Here is a 13,690-nt window from a genome sequence, read left to right on the forward strand (position 1 = left end):
TCCAGCAAAATTCTACCCACACAAAGTACCAAGTACAAGTTGCGTACCTTTCCTTTGAATATTAGTGCAAAGACTGCAAGTAAAGAATATGTATATGGACCTTGCACTGATGCAGGCAGTTTGACAATTAACTCATTATTCTTACAACTGAGATGAAATTTCCAGCACTGCAGATTCTACCAGCAATGAAACTTCCTGTCAGTGCTCTAAACCATGACTTGTATAATTTTTAAACTGCTGTCATTCATTGCTAATATTTTTTCTTTTGCACTTACCTAGGATTTTGCTAATGTTGGAATTGTGCATATCTGGAAAAGCCTGGAGAATTTTTCGGCGTTCGTCCTTTGCCCAAACCATGAAAGCATTCATTGGTCGCTTAATGTGTGGTTCACTGGTGCTTCGCCCACGTGTATCCCTGTAGACTCGGGCTTCAGCCACAGTAGCGCCTCCTGTTGGCCAACAATAATACTGCTGTAGTTTAGCTGCAGAGCCATTCATTGCTTTACTTCCTGTAATATCAGGGCAGGAAGAAACGAGACGTGTTGCAATGCATTATTACATAGTTCAGAAAATCACAGTGTCTTTTTCATTCTGTTTTCCACTTGTTTTTTCCTACCATAGCTCTTTGAGGGATATAAGAATTTAAGGCTGACACTTTCTATAGAATTTTCTGAGCCAGCAGCAACTCTCTCTCTCTCTTGCAAGGATGTAAAAGAAGTTGCATTTTTGATCCAATCTACAGGCTCATTGAACTCTCTATTGCATGACAAGTGTTCTGACAGTGCAAATCCACTCACTGCCCCCGTATTTGGCAAAAGAGTAGTTGAAAGAAAATGGTGGAAGAGTGGGTGGAGGTGGGGGGGAAGCAGCAGCTGTGTGTGTGGAGTGATGCAGTGGTTCCATGGAACAAAGAAAGAACGAGGCAGTATTTATGAGGCAGTAAGTGCATCTATGTTATCTGCAACCATTAAAGTCCACACCCATTCCCTGCCCCATAATAACCTATGTAGTTCCTGCATGAATTAACACACATTATCATGCCAGCATGATCATGGTTAATGAAGCTGTGAGCTGTTACCGCATGCTTAGGGGCTCTTTTGGTAAAAGATTCCCTTAAATTCACAATAATGGAGTAACTATGTAGAGGTAGCTCTCATCTAAACCCTCTCAACAAGTTAACCTGTATTTCAGTGCCTAATTTTATTAGCGGCTACTTGAATTTATAAAATACTAGCACAGATGCTACAGAATGCGTGCATACATAGGTGCTAGCAGTGTACCAGCTCGGGGGCTGGTGTAAATGTCAGCACACACTTTAAACAATAATGCATGTAAATGAAGCAATTTTATAATCTACTCTCCTAATGTGGACTCTGCCCGTGCTCTGCCCAAACTCTTACCTATGCACGCCCAAAGTGAAAGTATCCACTTATTTCACACTAATCGGTATGTTCTAAAAGATCATTTACATACATAAGTGACAATTTACATGCATACATGACTAAAGCACTGGCATTTGCATACATTCTTTCTGCCTAAAACTAGGTGACTCCATATAAAATTACCCCCTAAAAGTGAGACCAAAAAGAGGCATGGGATTTGTTAATGATTTTTTTTATTGTTTTTAATAGCTAGCTGAATAACTAAAATGTTCTGCCAAGATACAAAGAAGAGAAAAAATTACCAAAGATTACTCTGCATTCTACACTCTTCTAAAGAGTGAAAATATTCAACCAACACTGCACCAATATTTTGCAGCAGGTACTCAACCTTTTTAAGTGTCACACAGGCAATTTGTTTGCATAAATCTCACAACAGAGGATGAATAGCAAATGTACTGCCTTTTTGTCATCATACCCATGGTACATTAATTTAATTTCAAAAGCACTGACCATACAGGATAAATGGATTTCAGTATCTATGGTTTTGACAACCATCTTTATTGTGCAGTGAAATGTAGTGTTGCTTCAGACTGACAATATCCATCAATGTAGGGCAGTACACTGACTGCTGGACCAGATGGAGGCATACATTATCCATAAAGCGAAACACTCGTTCCAAGGCGACACTGTGCTCCCAAGGATCAACCTAGTAATTTATGAGGCTCACTGTCTCATTACTTAACTACTGACACTGATTCCGCAATTTAAATACTTAAGGTAAAACAAAATATAAGAACACAGGTTTGTGGTGAGTGTTTGATGCAAAATTGTCATATTTTTGGATGGTGTTTTGCTGCTGAACCACTGATTCTCTTCCATGAAACTTCACTCATCTCAGCTTTGAACAGGTAAACTGGTTCAGCTTACAAAGCAGGATGTGCTCTTCGTAGTCTGTGTACAGTCAACCGATATGAGGAAAATAAAGCTGTGTTATATCCTTGTCAATGCCTCATACAAGTTCACAAAATCAAAAATATCTTTCGCAAAGCTCTGAAGACATACTTCTTCAACAAAGCCTACAATGAGAACTGATAACCGATAACCTCATCAATTCACCTCACCAACCCACTCAGTTATGAAAATCCACCTACATAACTCCCAATTTCTCGCTCCCTTCTTCTCTCTTCCCTACTTAATCTCTGCACAATACTAACTGTATCTGATATCTTGTATTGACATTGTTAACAACATTATGTAAGCCACATTGAGCCTGCAAATAGGTGGGAAAATGTGGGATACAAATGCAATAAATAAATAAATAAAAAAATCTGGACTTGATATGATGGAAACCATAGAGCAAGACTTCAATTATGGTCTGACAAACCTCCAAAAGCAAAAGATAGCAAATACATTGTAGCTAAAATTTATAAACACAGCAGACTAAAATTCTATAAATGGTGCCTGCAAAATCAGCACCGGAAAAAATAGCGCTTAGCGTTATTCTATAAATGGTGCTCAGTTAGGCGCCATTTATAGAATAACACTTAGTGTCAGGAACTGCAACTACTTTTAGATGCAACCATTTACACAACAAAACCCTGGTCTAAATCCACGCATCCCCTTTATTCTACAAGAGCACTCATAAAATGTAGGACTGCACCCGATCCACCCACAACTCGCCTATGGCTAAGCCCAGGGCTACCTAGAGAGGGGGCAGGGGGGACAAAATTCCGCAGGCCCGGGCCTCCAAGGGGGGTCCTGCACCGCAGTCCCCGATCTCATCCGCCCTCGGCTCCGTCGATTGTCTGCCACTGGGCCCCAAGCATTGAAATCATCACAGCGCCTCACCTGTCACCTCTGTGACTGAAAGCGCAGCAGCAGCAGATCGGATTCGCCTCCCTTCGGGCCTTCGCTCCCTGTGTCCCGCCCTCATCTGATGTAACTTCCACGAGAGCGGGACACAGGGAGGGAAGGTCCAAAGGGAGGCAAATCCGATCTGCCACTGCTGCGCTTTCAGTCACGTAGAGAGGTGACAGGTGAGGCACAGTGAAGATTTCAATGCAGCCGGTGGTGGACGGAGGGGAGCGGGTAGGGACTGTGGTGCAGCGGCCGGGGAAGGGGGCGGCGGCGGCGACCTCGGGGGTGGGGGCGAGACCCGGCCCAGTCTCTCGGCGGCCCTGGCCATGCCCATTTCTTGGAGCCGGAGTAATATTTACACACAGATCCTGGCACCTCAAAATGCGTGTGTAAATTTTAATTTATGCCAATTAACATCAATAATTAACTGTTAGGGCTCAATTATCAGCACTATTTGGATCGTTATTCAATTAAATTGTGCAAATCGGGTATACACCCAAATTTGAGTTTTAGCACCATTCATAGAATTTGGGGGCGTATATGTCACAAAAGAGGTATACTTATTCATTCACTAGGGATTGCTTGATAAAGTGCTTTATTTCTAATTAGAAAAAAACTCAAGCATCTCATTTAAAGGGTTCCTAAATTAGTGGAAATCTCAAACCTTAGGAATGGATTCATAATTGCAGTTCTTTTAAGGTAGCTATTTTAATCCTGGACAAAATGTGTCTCTGTAGGTTGTGATGGCTTTTAAAGAACCAACTACAAAGACTATGATGCATGACCTTTGAAAACTACACAAAGCAATGGTTCTCCATGTGTTACAGTCTCTTTTGTTAGTCCTAAGAAAAGAATCACAAGGATGTAAATTTCAAATGGAAAATACAATATGTGCTTTCATAAATATCCTTAAGGGAAATTGGTGGGGATATATTTTCTCAAATTGTCAGATCTTCTGAACTTCTTGTGTAGATACAGCTTTACTTCAATATGCTCAGCCTGCACAAATTTAAGAGATCAACTACACAATACCAAAAAGAATCTAGAAGTCAAAAGAATCATTCAGACTAATCTGTATAATGCTACCACAATAGCATTATTTGTTGATGTTCACTGACTTGTGCAATGAATGACTGACTTATAAATAGCTGGGTGGCTGGTGGACATGAGGATCGCCTGGTGACTTGCCTGACTGGTGCGAAGGTGACGGGCCTCACGCTTCAAGATAGGATTTTAGATAGTGCTGGGGAGGAGCTGGCTGTCTTGGAACATGTTGGTACCAATGACAAAGGAAAATGTGGGAGACAAATTCTGGAAGCCAAATTTGGGCTCTTAGGTAGAAAGCTCAAATCCAGAACCTCCAGGGTAGCATTTTCTGAAGTGCTACCCGTTGCACGCGCACGGCCCAAGAGACAGGCAGAGCTCCGGAGTCTCAATGCGTGGATGTGATGATGGTGCAGGGAGGATGGTTTTTAGATTTCTTAGGAACTGGGCAACATTCTGGGGGTGAGGAGCCTATTCCAAAAGGATGGGCTCCACATTAACCAGGGTGGGACCAGGCTGCTGGCATCTGCATTTAAAAAGGAGATAGAGCAGCTTTTAAACTAGAAACTTTCAAAGATATCACCAAAACAGGAAAGATAGGATATCCCGATAGTGAGGTTGCAAAAGTGACCGTTGTATATCAGGTGTCCTTAATTAAAATAAAAATCAGACAAAAGATTGCAATTTAATACTGTCAGGTACTGAGCATGATGTAAATAGGAACAACAAACATAGTTTGAAATGTCTATATGCAAATGCCAGGAGCCTAAGAAATAAGATAGGAGAGTTAGAATATATTGCACTAAATGAAAAATTAGATATAATAGGCATCTCTGATACCTGGTGGAAGGAGGATAACCAGTGGGATGCTGTCATACCGGGGTACAAATTATATCATAGTGATAGGGTGGATAGAATTGGTGGAGGGGTAGAATTGTATATTAAGGAGAGCCTTGAATCAAAGAGATTGAAAATTCTGCAGGAAACAAAACACATCTTGGAATCCCTATGGATTGAAACTCCATGTGTAAAGGGGAAAAGGATAGTGATAGCAGTGTACTACCGTCCGCCTGGCCAGGATGAACAGACGGATGCAGAAATGTTAAAAGAAATTAGGGACGCAAACAAACTGGGCAACATGATAATAATGGGTGATTTCAGTTACCCCGATATTGACTGGGTAAATGTAATACCAAGGCACTACAAGAGTTGATGAGGGAAGGAAAAAATCTAGACCTAGTCCTTAGTGGAGTGCATGATCTGATGCGGGAGGTAATGGTGCTGGGCCGCTTGATAACAGTGATCATAACATCATCGAATTTGACATTAGTTTTGAAGTAAGTATACATAGGAAATCAAATACACTAGCATTTAACTTTAAAAAAGGAGACTATAATAAAATGAGAAGAATGGTGAAAAAAATACTTAGAGAAGAGGCTGCGAGGGTCAAAAATTCACATCAGGCATGGATGCTGTTCAAAAACACCATCCTGGAAGCCCAGGCCAAATATATTCCGTATATTAAAAAAGGAGGACGGAAGACCAAACGATAGCCATTTTGGTTAAAAAGTGAGGAGATCCAAGATGTCAGCATAGCATTTAATTGCACCAGACGCGCACAGTTACCTGATCGAAGCACTGTTGGGAGAGGCTCCGGATCCCCGCAGACAATGGGGAAAAGGAGAGGGAAGGTGCAGGAGAATCTCTCAACCTCCACCGGGACCCAAATCCACCATCAGAAGACCTTGGATCAGTTCAGGTTAGCGCCTGGACCCAGGCAAGCCTCTTCACCCGTCGTCGGAGCCGACACGTCAGCGCTGGCCAGCAGTGTTGACGGGGTCTCCTTGAGCCCCCTTCAATGTGCGGCTCCCCCTCAGCCAGGAAGGGGCAGCGTGGAGTCAACTCCGGCAGCTCAGGCTCTGAATGTAGGGGACCTGGGTGTGCAGAGAGGGAACCTGCCCACGCTGGGAGAAACGGATAGGAGCACCAGGCTGGAAGAACAACTAGCAATACAAACATTGCCATCACAGATAGTGAGTACTTTGAAACAGTCTATTGATGCTCCCCTTCCTGTTTTTTCTTCGGGGACTATAGCAAAACCAGCCGTAGTGACAATGGAGTCATGCTGGGACCTGATATTTAACATTCAATCTACGCTGCCAGCACGCCCCCTTGAATTTTCACCGGCGAGGCGACAGGAAAGCGGCGATGCTGTCAAAAAAGCCACTTTCGATTATACCGATTTGGCAGCTTTTGAGAGATCGCCGGCCATCTCCCGATTTATGGCCGGCAATCACTTTCGAAAATAAGCTTGTTAGGCATCCAAATCATATTTTAGTTGGTAAGTGTACACTTAGAGGTCCTTTTACTAAAATATGTTAAGTATTAATGCGCACTTAATGTGAAAAAGGCTTACTATAAAACATATTGAACTATTTTGCAGTAATTAGCATATAAGCACCCATTATGTGTTATTTTTTTGTCATTTTTTCAGAAGGGGGCATGTCATGGGTGGAGAATGGATGGGAAAGCGTTAGCTAGCTAGCGCTTTCACATTAGTACTCACTAAATGGCAAATGCGGAGTTAACACGGGAGCCTGCATTAACTTTTGTTAATGTTTGTATTAGCATGCAGTCGGCAAAAAAGGCATAATAAAAAGGTTGCAATTATGCCATGCTGAATCTGGTACTAGCACACAGGAAAGTCCCACATTAAAATGCACTAAGAACGCTTCTAGTGTGTTTTAGTAAATGACTCCTTAGGTGCCTGAATGTCATATTCTGTACATTTAGGCACACAGTTGGGCCTAGATTCAGTAAATCGTGCCAAAAAATTGATGCAGAAAAACGTATGCATACAGCACTATTCTATAAATGTTACCCCACTTTATAGAATAGTATCTAATCCGCGCCTACTTAGCTAGCTTATTTTCGAAAGGGAAGGACACCTATCTTCCGATACAAATCAGGAGATGGGCGTCCTTCTCTCAGGGTCACCCAAATCGGCATAATCGAAAGTCGATTTTGAGTGTCCCCAACTGCTTCCCGTCGTGGGGACTACCAAAGTTCCTGGGGGCATGTCAGAGGTGTAGCGAAGGCGGGACTGGGGTATGCCTAATAGAGGGGCATCCTTAAGCGATAATGGAAAAAAGAAGGGCGTCCCTGACGAACACTTGGCCGATTTTACTTGGTCTTTTTTTTATGATCAAGCCATAAAAAGGTGCCCTAAATGACCAGATGATCACCGGAGGGAATTGGGGATGACCTCCCCCTTACTCCCCCAGTGGTCACTAACCATCTCCCACCCTGAAAAAAAACAACTTTAAAAACTTTTGTTTTGTTTTTCTAGAGTATGGGTGAAGGACCTCCTTCGCTATGCCTCCGTCCCTGGGACGGAAGTTGAGGACGTCCTTCGATATGCTCCATCCATGCGACAGCAGTTGAAGATGTCCAAAATGTGGATGTTTGTGAGAAGGATGTCCATGCCTGCTATGCCTCTGACACTCCTTTTATTTATTTGGATTTTGGATCACAGGTAGCAGCAGTGGGATTTGAGCTGGCTATCTCTGGATTGCAAGATCAGTGCTCTAACCACTAGGCCACTCCTCCAATCAACTCCATTCCCTTGAAATTTGGTCATTCCTGTGTGTGTGTGTGGGGGGGCAGTATGCAGGTCCCTGGGGGGGAGGTATGTGTGTGTGTCAGCGGAGGCATAACGAGGGCGTGGACGTCCTTCTTTCAAACATTTTGGATGTCCTCAACTGCTAGCCCCCCCCCCCCCCCCCCCCACAGGGATGGCCAAATTTCAAGGGAGGAGTGGCCTAGTAGCTAGAGCACTGGGCTTGCAAGCTAGAGGTGGATGGTTCAAATCCCACTGCTCAGGGCCGTGCCTAGGGTCTCTGGCACCCCCCTGCAGACTATCAGTTGGCGCCCCCCCCCCATGAAAATGAACACCCCCCCCCCCCGGTGAAAATGATCGCTCACCACTTGCCACACTGACAGGAATTGTCAGCAATATTCTTAGAAACAAATTGCTATACATTGCAAAATAAGATAGCAGATGTAAATTCTCAAAGTGGACATATTCCAAACGCTAAAATGAAAATAAAATGATTTTTTTCTACCTTTGTTGTCTGGTGACTTTCTTTTTCCGATCATGCTGGCCCAGTATTACTACTACTACTATTTAGCATTTCTATAGCGCTACAAGGCATACGCAGCGCTGCACAAACATAGAAGAAAGACAGTCCCTGCTCAAAGAGCTTACAATCTAATAGTATCTGAGTCTGCTGCTATCTGTCCTCTTAACTCCATTTCCAGGGCTTCCTTTCCATTTATGTCTTTACTTTCCTCCTTTCTTCTTCATTTCTTGCTCTATATCCATTTCCAGCAATTTCTTCTCTCTCCCTGGGTCCTGTCCTCCCATCCACGTCCATCCTTGTCCCTTCTGCCCTTCCCTCCTCCATCCATAGCTAGCAATCCTCCTCTCTCCCCTCCCCTCCATTTCCAGCAAATTGTCCTCTCCCTGGGCCCCCATGTCCATCCTTGTCCCTCTCTGCCCTTCCCTCCTCCATCCATAGCCAGCAAGCCTCCTCTCTCCCCTCCCCTCCATTTCCAGCAAATTGTCCTCTCCCTGGGCCCCCATGTCCATCCTTGTCCCTTTCTGCCCTTCCCTGCTGCATCCATAGCTAGCAATCCTCCTCTCTCCCCTCCCCTTCCAGCAATTTGTCCTCTCCCTAGGCCCTGCTGCTGCCCTCCCATCCATGCCTCTCTGCCCTCCCATCCATGCCCTCCCATCCATGCCTGTCTCTCTGCCCTCCCATCCATGCTCTCTGCTCTTTCCTCCGCGCCCTGGGGCCTTTAAATCTTTTACTTCCGGTCGCAGCAGCGTCAGTGAAAGCGGAGCGCTGCCGACGTCTCCCTTCTCTTCGCGCTCTTGGTTCCCTCAGTGTCCGCCTTCTTCTGACATCAGAAGAAGGCGGAACACTGAGGGAACCAATGAGTGCAAGGGAAGGGAGACGTCGGCAGCGCTTTCACTGATGCTGCTGCGATCGAGGTAAAAGATTTAAAGTCCTCGGCGGTGCGGGGCGAGGGTAAACACCGCGGCGGCGCCCTCCAGAGGTGGGCGCCCCCTGCGGCGCTTACCCCGCTTACCACATCGGCACAGCCCTGCCACTGCTGCTACTTGTGATCCAAAATCCAAGTAAATAAAGGGGGTGTCAGAAGCATAGCAGGCATGGACATCCTTCTCACAAACATCCACATTTTGGTGTGAGCAAAATCTTAATAAATAAATGAATAGCAAAGGATGTCCTTAACTGCCATCACAGAAGCATAGCGAAGGACATCCTTCACCCATACTCTAAAAACAAGACAAAAGTTTTTAAAGTTGTTTTTTTGGGGTGGGAGGTGGTTAGTGACCACTCCATGCCTTTTTCCATTCAGTTAGTGCATCAGTTAGTCCACTGCAGTGCCCCCTAGGGTGCCCGGTTGGTGTCCTGGCATGTCAGGGGGACAAGTGCACTATGAATGCTGGCTCCTCCCAGGACCAAATGACTTGGATTTGGTCGTTTTTGAGATGGGCATCCTCGGTTTCCATTATCGCCAAAAACAGGGGATGACAATCTCTAAGGTCGACCTAAATGTTGAGATTTGGGTGTCCCTGACCATATTATCGACAGAAAAGATGGACGCCCATCTTGTTTCGATAATACAGGTTTTCCTGCCCCTTTACCGGGACATCCTTAGAGATGGGCTCCCTTAGAGATGGTCATCCCCATTTGATTATGCACTTCCATGTCACCTACATTTATGCCTTTTGAAACCAGGTGCAAATACTGGTGTCTACATTAGGCGTGGAATGTAACTGCCCCAATTTGACTGCCCCGATCGGACCGACCGTTCACTTGTCTATTAGATTGTAAGCTCTTTGAGCAGGGACTGTCTCTCTTTGTTAAATTGTACAGCGCTGCGTAACCCTAGTAGCGCTCTAGAAATGTTAAGTAGTAGTAGTAGTAGTAACTCATAGGAATAACCCTGAACACACCTCCTTGAAATTACGCACTACAGGAGTTATACACACATCATTGTAGAATGTGATATGTGCGTAACTCACAATTAAGGCCAATAATTGGTTGTTAGCAGTCAATTATTGGTGCTGATTGGCTCATTAATCAATTAATTTGTTTGCACAAATTGGCTATGCACGCTGATTTGCGTATACAACTTTAGCTGCCATATATGGAACCCAGGTTTGGTGCATAAATGTAAGTGACTTGCTATAGAATTGCCCTATTTTAGTCAAGCCACCTCATAGATGTGCACCAACAATGTATTCTAACTTTCATGTTAAGGGCTTAACACACTTTAGTATAGGGGCTCCTAGGTTTCTATGTGGGGAGGGGTGTAGGATATGAAGACAGAAGAAAGGTAAAAATGGAAAAAAGACTAGAAATATTTCACAGAAATCAGCTGAGGTCAAAATTCCAACAAGTTTAGTATAATTTTGGTAACAAAGAAACACTTAGAAGTTAGAATTAAGGAATTCATCTGCTATTTTAATATAATGCATGTATTTAAAAGTCTTTCTTGGTTTTGAGTACTGTCAGTGTATGACATCTGCTAATTAAGAAATATATTTATTTGAAGTTGACATGTTTTGGAAACACCTCATTAAGTTTTGGATTGTTTCACGTGAAATGTAGTTTGTTGACAACTGCATCTGCTGCTCTTTGCATAAAAATAATTAACAAGGAGATTTTTTATTTATAAGGTTGTTACATAACTGCAGGAACAGTCGATACCCCTGTTTTTTTTTTTTTTTAAACCAAAACAGAAAGATCTAAGCTTAATCAAAGTAATAAATTACAAAACACTCTTAGAAACAGTAATGTTGGAGAAAGTAACCACACCTGCGTTAGCAGGTCCACACTTGAAGAACTTCAGAAGGCAGCCAGAAAAAGCCACATTTCTCTGCTTCATTACAAAAGGTGTATCTGTGCCTGGGCTGAAATGCTGTCAGTGAAAAATCTGTGTAAAATCAGTTTTCGCTAATAATTAACAATCATGCACACCCATCTTTAGAAGCTTTTCAGAACTATAAGGACATAAGGTGCATAATGAAGTTATTTACTGCACATCTGACAAAATGAATTGCATTGGGAGTGAAAAAATCCTTCCTCGTTCACTCAAAGGATAGGTAATAACCAATGAGCTACTGCTACAATACAATGTGTCAATGCATTTTCTGCTACTTCTTTGATCAGAAATGTTGTAAACAGGGTATTAGGTACACTAGCCAAATCTTCAGCCTTGCACTTCAAGACACACAGGAATCCCCCTGAGATTTGTTAAGCTCAATAATCATGATCACCTCAATGTTACCTTTATGCTATGTATCCTGTATTTAAACTAAGAGGTCATACCAAAAGATTACGCCAACAACTGGAGGAAAGGGGAATATTGCCACAGCAAAAGCTGCAAAAAGTGACTGATGCAAATTTAAGATCCCTAATTTCACAGATCAAAGAAAAGAAATATGTGAGTGATAACACCTTAACATAACTGAGAGCTTCAGTGGAAGAGGAAATGGGGATATAAAGATTAGACCTAGGTGGGAACATCAGAGCAAGTTATATGCTGAAAAGGAAACAGGAGCTTCAGGGAGGAACAACAGGAGAAAGGGTTTGAAAACAAGCATCAGAAGAAAGGCTGACACACAGGGAACAGGAGGGGATCCAGAAAGGAAAATCAGGACAAAGGTTGATAAAAAGGAGGCTCAGAACGGTGTACTAATAGGAAGGATAAGGTAGTGATAGAGAAGATCCAGAACCTCAACAGAGTGAGATAAATGAAAGACAAGCCAAGATGTCAACTGAAGAGGAAGAAGAAAGGAAGGAGAAAGATTCAGAGGTGAGGAAGAATTAATGGCCAAGTTCTATTTGGAAATAGATAAATATGTCAGGTTCTAGGAGAGGAAAAAATTACCCAAGTTGAATTTAAACACCTAGAGTAAAAACAATGATGAATAAGGTTATAATCTGAATAAAGGGGCAATCTATTAAAATCACAGAAATGAATCAAATACAGTGCTGTGCAGCAAATATTATTACTGGGAAAATTTTACCAATTAGGATGCAGGGGCAGAGGAAGAAGAGAAAGATAAAAACCCCTCTTTGGAAAAAAAATGCATTGAAGGAAAAATAAAATCATTCCAAGCAGAGGAGTCCCTGATAGAAGTGTATCTACAAAGATTAAGATCAGTAAAGATAATGAGAGATTCAAAACATGAAACTGAAACATACTGCATTAACAGAGGAAAACCTTAAATTTATATGGTCCAATAATAAATTAAAATTAGCAGTTGAAATGCAAAAGCTGCAGATATATGAAGAAAATTAAAAAAAAAAGACATTAAAATAAAGTGTTTAGAGTCAAACCCACAATAATTCTGTAGGGAATTGGAAAAGAGCACAGGTACAGTGAAAATACCAGCAACTAACGCTGAAACAGAAACATTCTGTAGAAAATTATACAAGGATCCTGTACAGTATAATTGAGAAGCAGAATGGCCACATTGCATTCAACAAAATCTGGAAAAGGTGAATATCAAAGCTATTGAATGGCCTGATGTAAAAACAAAAGGGTTGGAAAATAGGTAGAAAAGAGCTCCAAATTGGAAGAGCCCTGGTTCAGATGGAGTGATCAATTTGTGGCTCAAACAAGACCTATCCAATTGGTCAGTCAGTCAGACTTAACATCACAATGGTTAATAATAGGCAGAACACTTCTTCCAAAGAGAGATCCAAGTAATGTTCCCAAAATCCTGCTGGAAACCTGTTGCAAAGAGGGGCATGTTTTCTGAGGAGAATAAGGTATAAGGAAATAGATAAGATGAGCAGGAGGCCTGGTGACTGTATCTGATGACACAAGACCAGAACTTTGTAGAGATTTCTGTATGTTACTGGAAGCCAGTGTTCAATCTGAAAGAGAGGGTTGACGTGGTTGAATTTCTTTTGAACATAAAGTAGAATAATGATGGTGTTTTGGACAAACTATAATCTGTTGTGTAGTTGGGTATGAGTCCTAGGAGGAGAGAGCTACAATAGTCTAGTCTAGTTTGAAGATTAAGACTACAAGTAAAATACAGAGGGACCGATGCTCAAAGCCCTAAAGCCCACAATGCAACAGTGCACAAGGCAATGACATCACAAAAGAATAGTTAAAGGATGCTTGAAGCTAATTATATTTACATTGTATGCGTGGTTAAATTGCGCTATGTAACCAAAGAAGGAATGTGCCTGGCACATATGCATAAGGGTTTTGCATTAAGCATAGCTCTTGTATGCATGTCCAGAAAAAAACAGAAGTGCAAGCACATATCGGCGCTGTTCTTCTGTGCTTTTACA

The 13,690-nt window shown here is 42.6% G+C and overlaps 1 protein-coding gene across 1 annotated transcript in view; it reads right to left on the reverse strand.

The window, feature by feature from the left end:
- The window catches only part of SOX6 (SRY-box transcription factor 6), an 802,914-nt gene that overhangs the window by 56,881 nt on the left and 732,343 nt on the right, over positions 1-13,690 (reverse strand). The window contains exon 13 of the mRNA XM_030201055.1: positions 276-509. Coding sequence (XP_030056915.1) covers positions 276-509 — 234 coding nt within the window. The remainder of the gene's footprint in view (positions 1-275; positions 510-13,690) is intronic.

This window comes from Microcaecilia unicolor, chromosome 4, assembly GCF_901765095.1.
Source record: "Microcaecilia unicolor chromosome 4, aMicUni1.1, whole genome shotgun sequence".
Lineage (NCBI taxonomy): Eukaryota > Metazoa > Chordata > Amphibia > Gymnophiona > Siphonopidae > Microcaecilia > Microcaecilia unicolor.